Below are 17,705 nucleotides of genomic sequence, written 5' to 3' on the forward strand. Positions count from 1 at the left end.
CCACCACTAGATTATCAGCATACAGAACGCCACACTGCAATAGGCTGTCCAAACTGTCAATCACACAAACACCCAATCAGTTCATCAACATCATTCTAGACATATTTGAATTGTCTATCAAAGATAGGGCTGCATGACTGATAGGTATAAATCACAAAGGCTGTGATTTAATTACATAAATATACGTGCTGAAAATTATAATATTTTTCTTTAACAATCATTTTTTTTTATTTCAGCGAATAGTAATATTTATTATTTTTGTTTCATATTTTATATAGCTACAGTAATAATAATAGCTAATCATTTTCACTAATTAAACACAACACAAAATAAAAATCCCAATGCAATGCAATATAAATAATATAAAAATCCCAATACAATGCAATTTAAATAATATAAAAATCCAAATGCAATGCAATTTAAATAATATAAAAATCCCAATACAATGCAATATAAATAATATAAAAATCCAAATGCAATGCAATTTAAATAATATAAAAATCCCAATTCAATGCAATATACAGTAAATAATATAAAAATCCCAATGCAATGCAATATAAATAATATAAAAATCCCAATACAATGCAATATAAATAATATAAAAATCCAAATGCAATGCAATTTAAATAATTTAAAAATCCCAATGCAATGCAATATACAGTAAATAATATAAAAATCCCAATGCAATGCAATATAAATAATATAAAAATCCCAATACAATGCAATATAAATAATATAAAAATCCAAATGCAATGCAATTTAAATAATTTAAAAATCCCAATGCAATGCAATATACAGTAAATAATATAAAAATCCCAATGCAATGCAATATAAATAATATAAAAATCCCAATACAATGCAATATAAATAATATAAAAATCCAAATGCAATGCAATTTAAATCATATAATAATGCAATATAAATGTAGAAATCCCAATACAATGCAATATAAAATGCTGTACAAACATTAATAATAATAATTATTTGTATTATTTTATAGTCATATTTATATATACATAATTATTGGTCAAATTGCATAGCCCTACAAAAAAGTACAGCAACCGGGAGTTTATTTTTATTGCACATATTTTAAAATGTACTCGCAAAGTTTATTAGAAAAATCACATCGTGGGATCACAAATCATGCAGTCCTAACGAAAGAGAAGATTTTTTTATCTAACTATACTTGTCGATGGTGCCACCCATATAATACACCATTGGGAAGCAGGATATGGCCTCAAGGAAGTGGTCATCAGGTCTGCAGGAAGTAGATAAAACATTCAGAAGGCTAATGAAGCACACGAGGTGAATGAGAATGTGTTGGTCTGTGTGTGTATGTGCTTACGGGTTGTCTAACAGCAGGACTACAGGGTTCAGTTCCCTTCTGGGTCTGTAATAGGCTCTTAAAGGGACTATGAAGTTGTAAAGGCCGTTCCCAGCCGTCTCAGCTGAAACGATGATTAGCTTGTTTTTGAAGCCATATGCTTTAGCATCTTCAAAAGTAACATGCTCACAGCCCTACAGCAGAAAATATGAAATGCTTACGTGGTCCAATGTAATGCATATTGCGCTAATAAAACATTTGGGAGAGATTCGTACCATGTGGAGGCTGCTGCTCACCTGGTCAAGCCGTAAACAGCAGAACGGGGCTTTCCGGGGCAGGAGATGGCAAAGGGTTGGGGAGCTCCCAATGTATGGAGAATTTGGAGGGTATCCTTTCACAAATCTGAAGAAAATAACACCATTGAATGCACCATTACAGGGTTTGTTCATAGCAAAGTCATAAAAATTCATATTTACTATTTCTGTTTTGTATTTACGATATCTGCATGATTTCTTTTTTTCAGTGGAACACAAAAGGAAATTTTTATGAATGTCCACATGCTCTCATATAGGGCTGCAAGATTTGGGGAAAAAAAGCTAATTGCAGTTTTTCAGATAGAAATTGTGATTGCGAACATGAATTTGCTGTGTTTGTTTGTATGGCTGCAAAATCTGGTCAACAATTCTGTGATTATAAATCACTGTGATTATAGAATAATTATATAAATATAATAATAATAATAATTTACATTTCAGTACAACTGTAAAATTACAAAAAATATAGTTATGGCTGTCTTTTTGGCTGAAAAAAGCAGCAAGCCCTTAAAGCTTTTCTTTTATTGACAACAGTCGATAAGACATGGTTCTGGTTTTATTTTGATTAATCATGCTCTTATTTAAGAGCAAACAGTCACCAATGCCTGTCAAAAAAAAATAAATAAATAAAAAAGCACCACAAAATGACTATTTTACATTTAAGATTTTTAAATAATTTTCATTAAAAAATTGCTCAAAATGTTGTTTCTTTTGATATATTGCATGTTCAGATATTCATACAACAAAATATTCTGGGGGCCATGAAACTTTTCGCAGGAGGGGAAAGAGTTAACTGTAAATTTAAACGTATAATCATGATTGGTGTTGTCGTTTGAATTAAGAAACAAGAAAGACTTAAAGGTGCAGTAAGCGATTTCTGAGAAACGCTGTTGAAAGTGGATCAGATAGACAGATACACCAAAACACACTTAGAGCCAATCAGGGACGTGTCCACTCATAAGGGGGGAGGGGCCTGTGTTGCCAAGTAGGGCTGCACGATATTGGTAAAAAATGGTATTGCGATATTTTAATTTTCCACGATATATATTGCGATATAAAAACAATTTCTCCAGATGACTTGAAGAGCTCTATTTGGAAAGAATGAATCATTCTAGAATGACTGTCATGGATTAAATCCACATAAAAGCTAATATTAATAGAATGTTAACTAATGTAGTTAACTAGACTTTAAAAAATGGAACCTTATTGTAAAGTGTTTCCGATTGGATAGATCAGTTGTTTTAACCGTTCATTAAAGTGAATCGGTTCAAATGAGTCATTAGTTTGCGAATCGGACGTGTCATTAACGGACCACGGCACACGTTGTGTGATTATCCAGGCAGTTTAGGACATAGCACAAGATTTGTGTCAACACAGAAAACATTTAATCACTGAATAGACTTTTTATTTTTTTATTTAAAGTGTTGTTTATGTCATCTGAATGTGTGGAACGCTTTTCAGAGAAGATAAGGCAACGTTATTTTAGCACAACTCACAACCAGTGGTAGTTCAGAAGAAAAAAAACTTTGGTCTTCCGAACTTTTACCGTCATGTATTCTCAAAGATCTTCAGTCATCGTGCAGCCCTATTGCCTAACGTGTTAGTGAATTTGGGGGCGGAGCTATCAAGATAGGGGTGTGATCCTTTTATGTAGGAGCGTGTTTGATGTGGTGATTTCAAACATCAACAGCGTTTCTCAGAAATGGCTTACTGCACCTTTAACTCACTCATTAGCTGTTACATCTTCATCTGAGTGCCCCGCCTCATCCTCTGATTGGTCACTGAGCAGATCACATTGCAGTAAGGAGGAGGAGTCAGCGATCTCCAGAACGGGCGCTATGCTTGGGCGTCGACTTCCTTGTTCGTTCTCTGGGGGCAGGGCCAGTTTGACGCCGCTCTCGAGGGGACTGGTGTTCTGGAAATCCATGGCAACCGTTCCTGAAAACAATCAAATATTCATAAACAGACCCTCTGACAACTGCCTATGTTTTTCTATGCATTCTCACTCACCCATGCTAGCAAGGATACTATGAACAGGTAGGCCAGACGGGCTGTTTAAAATGTCACAGTGGCCCCTCCCCTTTCCCTGATCTTCTTCCTGTCTGAAGATGAAGGCAGAGTTTTCCTCCTTCGTGATGTTAATGTAGTAACAGGTGTCGCTGGCAGACATGATGTGCCGTGGTCCAGGATTCAACAAGATGCTTTTGTTATCTTCTCTCTTCACGCCGATCATGCACACACCGTACCTACAAATAAACAGCCTGGCATAACAAGTTTTCAACACATTTTATGTCTTTTTAAGTAGGTGTGTAAACCTACTTTTTGTGAGCGTGGAAGGCCGCGTAGGTAAAGCTTTTGCTGTTGTACTCTCTGAAGAACATACTGTCAGCCAGGCGGATATGATACACCTCATTACCAGAACAACGGCCGTACATCCTCTGCCACTGCTCCGGAGACTGCTGCCCCTCTCTAAAAGGACATTAACATGTCATTATAATATTTTCTTTCATCGGGTCTTCCTGTCTGAAGATGAACCAAATCTTTCCAAATTTTTGAACTCCAAACCTTTGAACAGTAGTATGATAGTGTCCAAAAAAGATGGCATTACCACATACATTGTTGAAAAAATATGATAATGACAAGAGGAGTGTTGGGGAAACCTGTTTGCAAACAGTCAATATTTCTGATTTCCATATGGTGGCACTAGAAGCACAGAAATAACACACTTCACCTTAAAAGCTACACTGTGTAACTCTTTGAATTTATTCTTAGCTAAAAACACTTAGTTCTTTCAAAAATATATGTGCTCATTAATGTATATTTACTTCGTTCAAGTAATAAAGTATTCTCGTGAGTGTATAATATGCCATTGAAAATACATACAGGTAAGGGCTTCTAGTGTCGGTCGCCATGTTGCCCCTCCATCTTGAAAGTACATTAGCCAAAGAGGGACATACCCGTTAATTCAAGCTTTGCCTTTCACATTTACGTTTGAGTTAACACTCATGGATGAGGTCGAACTGGAAGCCATGTTAATCTTGGACTACATTGGCCACCGACCGTAGGAGTTAAAACGAAATCGGAATGGGCTTTATGCCCAGCTGCACTACTTCCTGAACTTCAGCCAGCTCCTTGTTTCCTGTTTGCCATTATTGGTCAAATTGATTAATTCAGGTGTGCTTGACCTCAGTAGTCATGGCAACAATAATCAGACACACCTGAATTAATCAATTTGGCCAATAATGGCAGACAGGAAACAAGGAGCTGGCTGAAGTTCAGGAAGTAGTGCAGCTGGGCATAAAGCCCATTGAGAGGAACAGAAACTAATATTGACTGGATGGTCATATACCTTTTCACCACTAGATAGGGGTAAAAATCACACAGTGTAGCCTTAAGGGTAACTAAACTCCTGGTCAGAGCCTGACTCCACCCACTGGCAATATTTGAAAAATTCTGAAAAAGTGGGCAGACCCCAGCGGAGATAAAGGGGACGAAATAGATGCTAAAACACTATCCTGATCGTTTTCCATACTCGCAATTCCAACTCCTGACTCGCTACAGTGGTTTTGACGAAACAAGCTGGTTTTTACACTGCCAAGGACGTAGCTCGTGCCAAGAGCGTGGTGAGCTGAAACGCGCCTACGTCACGAAGAACCGCTAACATCCAATAGGAAAATTCAACTGCAGTAGCCACCGTTCAACCTGAAGAGGGCAGCACTAAGACGTTTTTACACCATATATTGTAGAAATAAAACACTTTATACACAAATGTCAAAAAAGTTACTCGAATCAATGACTGGTATCAATAAAGATCCATTCTTACAGATCATTAACTAAAAAAAGTTGGTTTAGGGTTTAGTTACTCTTTAAAGAAGCTAAGAGAGTTGTGACTTACTGTCCGCGAGATGTGTGGACCAATAACGTGATCAGAGTAGAGGTGGCCGGACACAGACAATTCAGAGCCAGCATGGCGTATTTAAACTCTTCTTCACACACAACGTGATCTGTGGAAAGAAACGGACATGCTGCTCAGAGGCTGCTCAGATGACCATGAGTTACAAAAATGAGTCGTCTAAGGGCGACAATATTCCAGAAAAAGAATGAGAACTAAATGAAGTGAAAAGAGCCAAATTAGTACCTGCAAATTTAACATGGAACTTGTTTTCTGGCTTAAGAATCTGGACGAAAAGAGGGCAGTTTGGAGCGAAGTCTTTCACAGCCCAGGCCCTCAGAATGGTCTGGTGATCCTGTCAAAAAACCAATACTAGTCTTTAGGGATGTGCTCGAAGCAGAATACTATGTTCGGAAAGGAAATGACTCTACAGAGCCCCTAAAGGGACATGGTGATTGGAAAAAATATGAGATGAGCGGAAAAAAATATATGTCAATGATTTTGCATTCTCTTGCAATTTGGATAATTATATTGTATATAATTTGAGAGCGTCAGGGAGCGGCTATTAATATGCAGGGTAATGAAATCGCTTTTAAATGCACACTGGCTTTTCACTTTCACTTTCCAATTCGCGATCGTGTGTACTCGCGTCTTTTCCTCTGTTTTTGTTGGGTTAAATCTGCTTTTGGGTTGCTTTATGATAATTGGTATTAGATATTAGAGAAAAAAAATAGTGAGTCAATTTAACTGACAGATAAATTACAGGTAATAGTCTAAGCCTAGGTATTTTAGTTGATGGTTAGAAATATTTTTTATCTGGTAAATAGTGATACGTCTACCTTTATCGATACATGGGAATGATAAAATAAAAAGAACACTCACTGCCGCCATGCGATCAGCTTCATTCCTGCTGCTAAGAATGAAACATGCTTCCGCATCATCCATCCTACAGAAAAAAAGCGACCAATCACAGAGGGGAATTAACAAAGCAGACCAATCACAGAAGGGAATTAAAAAAGCAGACCAATCACAGAAGGGAATTAACAAAGCAGACCAATCACAGAAGCTACATTTGTTGTTGTTCAAAATCTTGTCCAATGCTAGCCTTCAAATAATGTGCAAACTGTACTCTATAAAACAAAAAGGTGGTATAAGTGTGGCTTAAAATACAAGTTACAATATAAGGGACCAGAATAAACTATTATCCAGCACTTGGCGATTTTGAATGCATTTTGTTCATTAGTTGTTGCAGCCTTATGAAAAACAAATCCGCCTATGCATGAGCAGATGCTGTGATTGGTCAATAAGGCTGTCACTCACTTGGCTCTCAGTAAATCCTGGTTTTTGAGGGCTGAGCCTTGAAGGTAGATGACTCTCTGTGACCACAGAGGAATCTGCAAAATCCTCCTCACCTGGACATCCACCTCACATGGACACAAGATGACCACGTAATAATCCTAAACATGCACAAACACAACATGTCATCATAGTAGAACAAAATGGACAGACGTTCTTAACCTATTAAACACACATAGACAGACAGAAACAGAATACACACCTGTGTGTGTGGGTGTGCGTAGAATTCGTTGAGAAAGTCCATGAGCAGGTCGATTTTGAGAGTGCTTACACATAAGACCACATGTCTCTCAGTCTGAGCTCGATGTCGGCTGTAGTTTCCTCCAGATTTCTGCCTTTCCATCCACAGATATATCAACTCTTCAAACTACAGCCAGAGAGGAGGAGAAACAGACAGACGATGAATAAAATACCTGGAAAGGTCATCGGCAGTGTGTTCAGAGTCAGTATTTGAGTGGTCTGACCTGTAGAGGCAGCACCACCAGGGCCACACAGATCATCACCACCACCAGCAGCTGAGACGGCCAAATCTGTGGCGTCACATCGCCGAAGCCCACCGTAGAGAAGGTCACGATGCAAAAATACAAAGCTTTAAAGAGAGACAGACTCTTCTTCCCAGCACGCTCTAAATGCTGGATGCCACATGTGCTGAAAGGGACACAAAGACTTTAGTGAAGGCGATGAGAGATAGAGAAGAAGAAAGAGCCACTGCAGAGGTGGAGCAATGCAATTGATAGAAATATCGTTTTTACTGAGGTCGTGCAAAATGCATGGAAGAGAGTGGCTGGTTGTTGTAAAGCCCAGCCCTCCTTAGTTGTTGCTAGAAATAAAGTTAAGTAAATCAATTCTCAAAATATTTATTTTGTAAATATAACTTACATTTTAATAAGAAAATGTAATAAAAAATAAATTAAATTAAACAAACATAATTTAAAAATGACAAACTAATCTTGACAATACAATTAAGTAAGACAAAGTTATTTGTAAACATAATCATTCTTAAAAAAAGAAAAAGAATTATTAATAAAAACTAAAGTTTTACAAATACAATTGAAAAAAAAAAACCTTTTCAATCTTTTAAAACATAGTAAATAAAAACTAAATTTGTAATAAAAATAATTCAACTAATAATAAAAAAAAATCTTATCAATAAATTAACCATTTTGACTTGGAAAAAGTCTCCAGTAAAATGAAACCTATCAATTAAGAGGTTTGCAAATGCTTGTTTTGTTTTGTTTTTTAGAGAAGCTTCATTTCTTGTCCGGGTTTTAAAAATGAAGGTAAGCAGAATAAAATAGCTTTTAATTACCAAAGTTTTCAATACATTTCAATTTATACAGCTCTTAATAATCTAACACTGTTATTAATAAAGATATTAAATAAAGATATATAAAAGTATTTTTCTATAAAAATGCATATAGTCATTTATAGTTATCAACCAATTGTTTTGTAAATATCACAATATACATTTTAGGATATATTGCCTAGCCCTAAATCAGAATAATATGATTCTTACCCGGTGAAAACGAGACATAAGAGAGTGCAGATGAGAATGAGAACCTGGTTGAACATGGCCGAGTGTGTTCTCTGAATCGCTCTGTGCAGATCATTCTGTAATACACACACACACACACATTGCCTGGTTTCCATACAGCATTGAACAGACACTGGTGTGGGTTTATCTGGGAATGGTTAACACTCACTATCATGCTCTCCAGAGCACACTTGGCCAGCCAGCAGTTGAGGAACACTGGGATAAACAGGTTTCTGAGTGGAGGCCAGAAGATCTGACACACAGAAAGAGGTCAGGTTACATTATCAGCTGTGGTGAGGAAATTGAGATTCAGTTCTGAAGATGCATCTTACCGTTATGATGAAGGGGACAGTATTTAGCATCTCCAACAAGAAAGACACTTGAAATATCTGCTCCCATATATTACCCTGGAAAAACACATGACCAAAGCAAAATGCAGTAACTAGATATTCACGTCTGTGACCGTAAAACTAGATATCAAATCAATCAACATTCAATGAACACTTTGACCTCTTCAAATATATGTATCTTCTTGATATAAGCTCACCTTGTAGCTGAGGTACGTAAGCAACATGGCCTCCAAGAAACTGATGGATGCTACAATCACCTGAGGAGAAAAAAAATGCAAACAGACAAAAAAGAAATGCATGTGTTTTTTGTTAAATATCATATGTGACGCATCAGGCTCCTATAGTCTGATATAGTGAGAATATGGAGCTCATATTTGAGAGGGCGAAAAACACCTCAGTTTTATCCAGAGGGCCAAACTGAGCAAAAATAAATTATTTTATATAGATATTTATATAGCCAGAGGGTAAGATGAAATTCTGAGAGCTTGTAATATAAATCAATAAGATATTACAGTAACAGTTTATCTTATACTGTATACTAACAGTATAACAGACAACGTACATAAAATGCATATGAATATCAGCCATCACTCTATATCTTCCAAAAATATGTCCAAGTTAGTTGATATTTAAAAGCTTTGTTTTATAATTAAACCTCTGTTATTTTTATTCTTTATTTTGTGCAATGCAATGATGATTGAGAGATGAACAACTCAAAAGCCTGATCGATGGATGGATAAGTATGGATAATGAAGTAAAACTGAGTTGCTTTAAGTGTTCATCTTGAAATATTTAAAAAATATATATACATTTATTCTTACTGACTATGAACAGGCCTTAGAAATTTGTATTTCAAATATGAAACAGTAGGATTAAAATAAATATATGACCAGAAACTGTCTGGTTACTGATATTTTTATGCTATATCAGAAAATCGGCTGAATGGATTCGAAAACGGTAAAACTCAACTGTTTTACTCTGGGGGAGTTGTAAAAGGAGCCTATTTCCCAAAAAAAGTGGAGTATCCCTTTAAAGTGCTTTGAAACACAACAGGCTGGCGGCACCTGCTGGTCAGAACAGTGTAAATGCAACGAATACTCAGCCCAAACATTTCAAATGAATTTCCTGAATTTCAAATGTTTTTTATGAAAGTGTAATCTATTAATGGTGCAAATATTGCATTTATGAAATATGGGTTGCGTTGTAAGCATTTGAATTGTCACCTGTTATGCATACGAAATTAGGAAACACGAATGTAAACCGTGTATTGAGTCGCGTTTCAAACTCATTGATCATCAATATGCTTGCGTGGGAGTCAGTGAAAACCAGTGCGCTGGTTTCTCTCCGGGTTCTGCGCTGTTGTGTGAGTCGTCGACAATAAACCCAAGCCAAACACAAGCTATCTATCCACCGCGTTTACACTGTTATTAATAGTGGATACTTTCATGTGCTTTTATGTCCAAGTGTCTGCTATCAGACCCGTTGAAGTGCAGTTTCTGTTCGTGTGTGCTATGTGTGTTAACCCTATATAGCCTTAATACATGTGATATGGGCTCTATGCATGGCGGTATTTCCGGTGATGCACGATAACTTCCGCCGATCGATCGTAGAGTCCAATGCAATACCGAGAATTTATATTGAATTTTATACTCCATGGTTATAATGAAGAAACGTTAGTCACAAAAACAGATAAAACAGACACCCATCGTTGTGTTTATGCTTCTTTTTAAAATTATATTAAATAAACATAACTATATATAGAATTACATCTAAACGCAAGTACGTTTCGTTTCAAAGACGGGAGGACAGTAAATTCTGAAGACTCTGCCATAATCCCGTTTTCCTCGTTTTTCCTCCGCTTTACATTTCCCCAACCGGAAATGGACGAGCATCCTTGCGCCAAATGCGGAACTTATGTGTGCATATAGCCCATAGGGGATTATCACGCTGATACGTAGGACTTCCGGATTCAGTGACCTTTGTGCACTGCCACTTCCGTTGAATCACCGATCTCGCTGGCGAACTGATGACGGACTGCACTAAGTTTATTTAGACGGCATCCCTGGTAAATTAGTCTGATTCACTAAAGTGCCGGCTGCAAACAAACGCGCTACCTTGTTTTATTTTAGAGTTTTAATCCAGTTCTTCCTTATACTCAATTCACTCGGGAAACCATGAAAACAAGGTTAATCCATGTGTTAATCCATAAACACAATCATGCAATGAAAAAATATAAATGCTTTGTTTTCCTGGGACTCACCTGAATGGCCCACACTGGTTCTTTTCTGTCTACCCAGAATATCAGCCCCCTGGAAGAGAGAGAACGATTAGAGCAAATACATTAGAAGTATAAAATCAACCTTGAATCACACCTGCATAACTGCAAATGAATGCTCACCAGTTGATCTCATTGGTCTGCGTGGTGCTGTTGCAATTTATGCTGTGGAGAGAGGAGGTGTGGGTCGCTTACTGTGACACATCAATCTAGCATAAGAGATGATTCACTAACTTTCTTTAAATATTAAAAAATATGTACTGGTTGTGTCATGATAATCATAGTCTTTAACTGAAATGCTAAAAAGCCAGCACACTGCTATTTCTGCTCCCAAGAAAGATGGGAACAACATAAGGTCTTTGTAATAGTGCCGGCTCTTTTGCATCTCAGCTCAGTTTTCTTTTGATCGAGCACCTGCTGAAGCGATGTTTGGATGTGAGCATACTAATTTGAAATTATACTCTTCAGACTCAAAAACACAGTTAATAAAACACAGTTCTGACCATGTGTGTCGGAGCTGGGCCGGGTTGTCCGTCATGACTCGTATGATGTAGAGAACACATGTTAAAAGCTTCAGGCAGAAATTAAATATTCGGATCCTTAAACCTGGGGAGGGCGAAAGTTCATGCATTAAAAGAACATAAAACGGGGTCAAATTAAAGGCAAAAGGTCACAGGTTTGAGACTTACTGGATCTTTGGTTTTTGATGAAGAAGAGTTTGAGTCTCTCTTTAAACGTGTTCTCGTCCACATAAAACTCCACATGAACCCTGCAGTTAAAAACATCAGTCTAGCATTAACATAAATCACTATCGATCAACTGAAACATTGATTTCATATCTCGTTCGGGGGGCATTTGTAATGAAAAACAGCAGCCTACACACTTAGAAACTTTAGCCACAACACGCTACAATTGTAATATAAATTCATAGTGAAAAATGTGTTAGTTCACCCAAAATAAAAAATTATCCCAAAATGTGCTCACCCTCAAGCCATCCAATGTGTATATGACTTTCTTCTTTAAGCCAAACACAATCACAGTTATAATAAAAAATATCCTGGCCGTTACTAGAAGTTAGTGATTGACATTTTAAAGTTAAAGTTATAGTTATGGATATTCGTCTTACAAAAACTCATCACTTTGCTCTAGAAGGCCTTTATTAACCCCCTGGAGCCATATGGATTACTTTTATGATGGATGTGCTTTTTTGGGCTTAATGCAAATTTGGTACCATTCACTCCTATCATAAAGAGCCATAAATTATTGAGCTAACCCTCTAACAGATTATATATTAGAAATTCTTCAAGTTAGTCCAAATTTACCACAATAAATACAATAGAACATGATAAATTCTTGTAAAGGTGGTCATGAGCAGTCTTTTAATAATTTAATAGTTTGTGTTTACCTTTCTCTTTAGTGTTTTAAAGTGGCACATGGTGATTCGCTCCACTCATGCAAAATTAAACAACTGGGCTTCAGTCATATTGCGCAGATAATTGGTCCATTCAGTTCATACGGCTTATAAAAGTTCAGAAACACACAATGATAATTAATTAATAGCCTAATTCTATGTTTTGTGTGGGTGGTCGGAGTACCACATGTAAGAAATCCGTATTGGCCCACTTCAAGCACTCCACATGGCACAATCTGATTGGCCTCTGCTGATCCTGCAGCCAATGAGATTGCGTGCTCAACAATTAAATGGTCTGGTTCATAGTTTGCTGTAAGCGCTATCAGAGTTCCTCTCAAACCCTCCCCCTCCCCAGCTTCACCTGCCTACAGTATATCAGCTACAAGATTAATGTCTGTCTATTTATGCAGCAGCACCAATGTAGCAGTTACATTTACCATATTAAATAGCATGCTAAATCTATTCATTGAAATCATTTTTAAGTGCGACTTTAGTATATTTTGGGGTCACCATAATGATTTTTTTTTTTCCCGAAGCATAACCGATCACGCTTCTAGCAACTGTACTCTGTCGCAATATAGGGTGACCAACAGTCCTGTTTTTCCAGGACATGTCCTGTTTTCAAGTCCTGTCCTGGCCATCATGGCTGTTTTTTTATAAAGTCCTGGTTTTCAAAAAACTGCTGGGAAAGATCAGCTCTACAACAAAATATAGATGTGAAAACAAGGATGATGAGGAAGAAAAACAGGATAAAGAGGAAGAATTTGTTAGTTTGTTTTTGTAAGTTTGTGAGAGCTATTTTTGTTAAATTTGGAGGTATTTCTTTTAGTTATTTATTATTTATTTATTTTTCTAATACAAAAGAGACATTATTTCTATCATTATTTCATTCATTATTTTTGAAACCTGTCATAATAAAACATGTTGAGTAACCTCTGAGAAGCCTATCTGAATTTGTGTCTTGTAATATAACAATTTTCTATCAATACAGAGGAGGCATAGCCTACTTTAAATGTATTGAAATTAATAAGGCATCTTTGAGTAAACTTTGAGTATCATTTGAGTATCTATTTGCTGGACCGAGTGTCCTGGTTTTTGGTAATCAAAATATGGTCACCCTAATATATAGCCAGACAGATCATATATATAACCAGAATAAACATATACATTGGTGAAGGTAGACCTGCCAGAGGCTACAGCAATACTGCCTTATTAAGTCAGTGCTCTGTGTTGGTAAGACAGTGTGAATTCATGCATGTGGGTAGGCAATGTATAGGCAGACAGATCATATATACGTATATATATATATATATATATATATATATATATATATATATATATACAGAGATGAAGAGAAAGTGAAAGAGGGCAAATACAAGTTCACTTTATCATGGTGAAGGTGGACCTGCCAGAGGCTACAGCAACACTGCCTTATAAAGTCAGTAAGACAGTGTGAATTCATGCATGTGGGTAGTTGACACGAAACACTTGACAAAAGTAGACAAGTCCTGTGGTACGACATGCTAAACTCCATCTAAAACTATTTTAAACAGCAGTTTGAGAATTATTTTATAATTATCATCATGCACGCATGAGTCTTTTAAAAAAAAAAATCACTTATCACAGAACTATTTAAAATAAACAAGTAAAATCCAAATGTGATTCAAAATAGTGAAATATAAACACATTTGAACCTAAAAATCAAGAAAAGCAGACAGGTTATGCATCAAACACTCATGTAGATATGAATGCGCATGATCATAATGCATAAACTGATGTATAATGTCAATACAAATATGTGCCAGTACATGTGAGTTTTCCTGAAACTGATCAGCTTGTGTCCCCCCTCGTTTTCTCTGTCCATTACCATGTTTTACTCTGTTTACATAGTTGAGCACGACGAGCAATTCTCTACAACAATCTCTGACAGGAGATGCGATATGTCCGCCAGTTCCCATGGAGACCACAGGAATGGTGGTTTTATTTGCCGTAATAAAGTGAGACGGAGCAATCAACATTACAACCCCTGGAATAATTTTGTCCAAAATGTTCCAGATGTTTCTGTTAGATATGTCATCATTTATAGAGCATGTTTTACTAATAAAAACAGTGAAACTGGAATAACAAATAATTAATTTTATAAAAAATGCAAAAAAACTTTGACAACAACTGAGAAGTGCAACTCTTGCAGCACCTGAAACCCACTACACAGCGTTCCTACTTTAGCAAAAAGGAGAAAAAGCCTAAACTCAGTGATCATTTCCAGTCATTCTAAGACTGCAGTGACTCTTATTAGAGAAGCATCCTACCTCTGCCCAGCATCGCTACCAAAAGAGTCCAGTCTCCAGTTGACCAGAGCCGGGTTAACCCAGGATGGTACAGTATTCTTCTGTTCCATAACAGAGAAAACCCAGAGGGTTTCTAGACAAGGGACGTGCAGAGATCTGAGCTGAGAGGATTGTTATGGAAGTACATAATCTTCAGCGGTTCAAAATAACCCGCCCACACACTCCTGACTGCAGGCGCTCAAGCGTGTCTCTCTCTCTGTTGTGTATGCCTCTGAAGCGTATTTCAATACACTTTGTTAGTTTTACTAGCATCTCTATGTCAAATACACACCTAAGTAGCATATGGCATGCACAACAGCTGTAAAACGTGACAAACTTTACGAGTTCTGCTAATGCAAAAAGCTTAAAAATAAATGTACAGTGGATGATGTTAGTCTTGCTAAATGCCTCAAGCGATGCTGTTTGTCTTTGTGTTAATGCAAAGTCACAGGAGTGTGTGTAGTGATCTCATAATGTGTTTGTTTACAAAGAGAACTTTGAATGAATGAGCAACAAACTCATTGAAGAAAATTAAAATATTTCAGTCAAATGAGCCGTTCTTTAGCTGTTTTTCTCTTCCCACCTTTCCGCAGTGCACAATCTCTCTCCCTCCTGTTGTCAGGAAATTACAGATAATAACCTGCTCAAGAGGCTATTTCTGTCGATCTGGAGAGATGTGGCTGTATGCCCACACACACACAGTGTGACGTTTTTCTTAACATTCAAGGTTTGCCAGTATAAAAAAGTAAATGAGCAACTTTGTTGTTCTCTTGTTCAGTGGTTTTAAAAACAAATCCAAACATGATTTTCAAAGTTATATTTTTCATATCGAATGTTCTGGGTGGTTGCCAAGGTGTTTCTATGGTTGCTGAGGAGTTCAAAGGTGTATATTGCTGTGCTATAACTTCTAATCTTTTTTTTGTGATGCAGTCAGTAAGTACTAACCAGGGAGGGGCCGTATTACAGAAACATCATAACTCATAAATATTTAATAGTCATTTGGATCTAGTTCTGACTCCTGGTCTTCAATGAGACAGATGTGAATTTGCAGACAGAGCAATGGTGACACTGGGGAATATAGACTTTATGCGCGCAACCATCTTTAGAAATTTAGGTTTGAACTCTTGGTTTTGCGGTAGCTCTGTGGCATCGCTGTCAAAGAGAAATTAGCTGGTGAAGTGGATTTACTATTGTAGACTTAATGAAAGTTATCAGAAGTGTTGTAATATAAAATAACAAATGTCAGTAGCGGTTTATGCATAAATCCTTAAGATCTTACCTTTATACTGTGGAAACCATAAGACAGAACACAATGAGCAGGGCTACGTGGTCTAAACATGGACTGGAACCAAAATCGACACCCTATATACCCCCAAATACGGCGTTATTTGGAGGGACAGCCATTTGTAGTTGTGTCTGAAACCATAGTGGGCGTAACTGAGTGCACTTAATCCAACATAACACTGCAATAATGAGTGTACAAAGACGCTCACTCCTTTTCATTCACTCCTCGAGTGAACAGTATTAGTGGACTAACGTAGGGAATAGTGAATGAGGGTTTCAACTTGTCACTATATAGCCTTTTTTTTTTTTACCTGTCATCATAAAACGTCTGGTCTCCAAGCAACAGGTCTCGGAACCGGAAGTAGGTTTGAGGGGAAGGAACCACTGATGCTCCAGTGGTCATCTCTAATTCCTGCACATTTAAGACCACACCTCTGCCCCCACAACTGGAGCCACATCTCGGACTAGCAGTGAAAGAGAAGACACAGAGACTTGGAAAAATAAACTATTTGACATTTTTAAAAAGCAAGCTGGTCTTAGATGTCTTCTGAATAACAGCCTAGTTTTAAGGGTAGAAACTGATGCATTACCGACCAAGACAACTATAGGCTAATACATTAGATTGTGGTATGAGCCACCGGTACACAAATAAATGAAATGAAATCTATCTATCTATCTATCTGTCTATCTATGGTTTGTTCTAAAGACAATTAACTGTGCGCGCACTTTACCTCAGGCGCGAGGTGCTCCCATCATCGTATTCAAATGTGTGGTTGGTGTAGCACGCGCCGCTTATCTTTTCATCCAGGGAGCAGCACGCGGACGGAAACGTCACGGCCACTGTTTCTTCAGGCATCGCGCGCCGCTTTTACGATTAAAAACACGTTTTTCAGTCAACGATCAAAAATGTGTAAACATCCAGATAGGTAAATCTTTGTGGTAAAAGTATGTTGTCCAAATCAAACCCTGTGAAAAGTCGGCTGATTTGAAATGTAATCAGTCTTGTTCACTTTCTGACAATTTTATTTTATTTATTTATTTTTGCTGATTTTTTAAATAAAACCCGTGGAGCGCAACGGATTCTCTCAACTTCCACATCAACTAACATTGAGAGGTAATATCGTCGAGGCATTTTAAAGTGTCAGACACAGCGCCTTGTGCTGAACAGTGGACAGCCTTGATAGGCATCTTTCTTATTCAATCACGAATAATAACTGTTACTCTGTAAAAAGACATCAAGTTTCTCTTTAGTTGCCAAGGCTACATCTTTTCATAGTAACGTAGCAACAGAACTTCATAAAAGCAGAGTTTATAATGTTGTTTATAAAGTTTTTCAAGGTCATGGGCATTTTAAAATTGTGATTCCTCATGCCCGGGAAAGTCATCAAAATATATCTACTGATTTAACTTATAATAGCCTATTTAATTGACTAATAATTGCTCTGTGGAAAATTTCTGAACAGAAAAGTAGCCTACCAAATAGTAGAATATGCTGTTTTCTTACTTTGACATAGGCCCATACCATACTGAATGATTTCCATTTTCATCTGCCACAGCTAGAATAAAATACCTTGGTATTATTATCCAATATGATCCTGGAAAACATGTATAATAGCATTATGTTTTGTGAGGATCAAG

At 37.0% G+C, this 17,705-nt stretch overlaps 1 protein-coding gene across 7 annotated transcripts in view; it reads right to left on the reverse strand.

The window, feature by feature from the left end:
- kcnt1a (potassium sodium-activated channel subfamily T member 1a) overlaps window positions 1-17,165 on the reverse strand; it is a 32,475-nt gene extending 15,310 nt beyond the window's left edge. For 2 of the 7 annotated variants that reach the window (XM_039679251.2, XM_089123975.1), the window contains exons 1-23: window positions 16,799-17,165; window positions 16,379-16,531; window positions 11,735-11,814; window positions 11,549-11,651; window positions 11,169-11,210; window positions 11,031-11,079; window positions 8,968-9,027; window positions 8,753-8,827; window positions 8,590-8,673; window positions 8,403-8,497; window positions 7,351-7,534; window positions 7,089-7,253; window positions 6,851-6,987; window positions 6,413-6,476; window positions 5,777-5,885; window positions 5,534-5,642; window positions 3,958-4,107; window positions 3,649-3,884; window positions 3,366-3,576; window positions 1,600-1,726; window positions 1,346-1,518; window positions 1,187-1,258; window positions 1-53 (exon numbers count right to left, since the gene is read on the reverse strand). The exon at window positions 1-53 is cut by the window's left edge and continues 82 nt beyond it. In XM_039679251.2, coding sequence (XP_039535185.1) covers window positions 1-53; window positions 1,187-1,258; window positions 1,346-1,518; window positions 1,600-1,726; window positions 3,366-3,576; window positions 3,649-3,884; window positions 3,958-4,107; window positions 5,534-5,642; window positions 5,777-5,885; window positions 6,413-6,476; window positions 6,851-6,987; window positions 7,089-7,253; window positions 7,351-7,534; window positions 8,403-8,497; window positions 8,590-8,673; window positions 8,753-8,827; window positions 8,968-9,027; window positions 11,031-11,079; window positions 11,169-11,210; window positions 11,549-11,651; window positions 11,735-11,814; window positions 16,379-16,531; window positions 16,799-16,923 — 2,656 coding nt within the window. In that variant the 5' untranslated portion in view covers window positions 16,924-17,165. Of the gene's footprint in view, window positions 54-1,186; window positions 1,259-1,345; window positions 1,519-1,599; window positions 1,727-3,365; window positions 3,577-3,648; window positions 3,885-3,957; window positions 4,108-5,533; window positions 5,643-5,776; window positions 5,886-6,412; window positions 6,477-6,850; window positions 6,988-7,088; window positions 7,254-7,350; window positions 7,535-8,402; window positions 8,498-8,589; window positions 8,674-8,752; window positions 8,828-8,967; window positions 9,028-11,030; window positions 11,080-11,168; window positions 11,211-11,548; window positions 11,652-11,734; window positions 11,815-12,450; window positions 12,561-14,765; window positions 14,965-16,378; window positions 16,532-16,798 lie in introns of those variants that run through there. The other 5 variants (XM_089123976.1, XM_039679252.2, XM_039679250.2 and 2 more) reach the window with 4 other exon arrangements.
- Window positions 17,166-17,705: the final 540 nt, after the last annotated feature.

Source organism: Pimephales promelas, chromosome 19, assembly GCF_988280905.1.
Source record: "Pimephales promelas chromosome 19, fPimPro1.hap1.1, whole genome shotgun sequence".
NCBI lineage: Eukaryota > Metazoa > Chordata > Actinopteri > Cypriniformes > Leuciscidae > Pimephales > Pimephales promelas.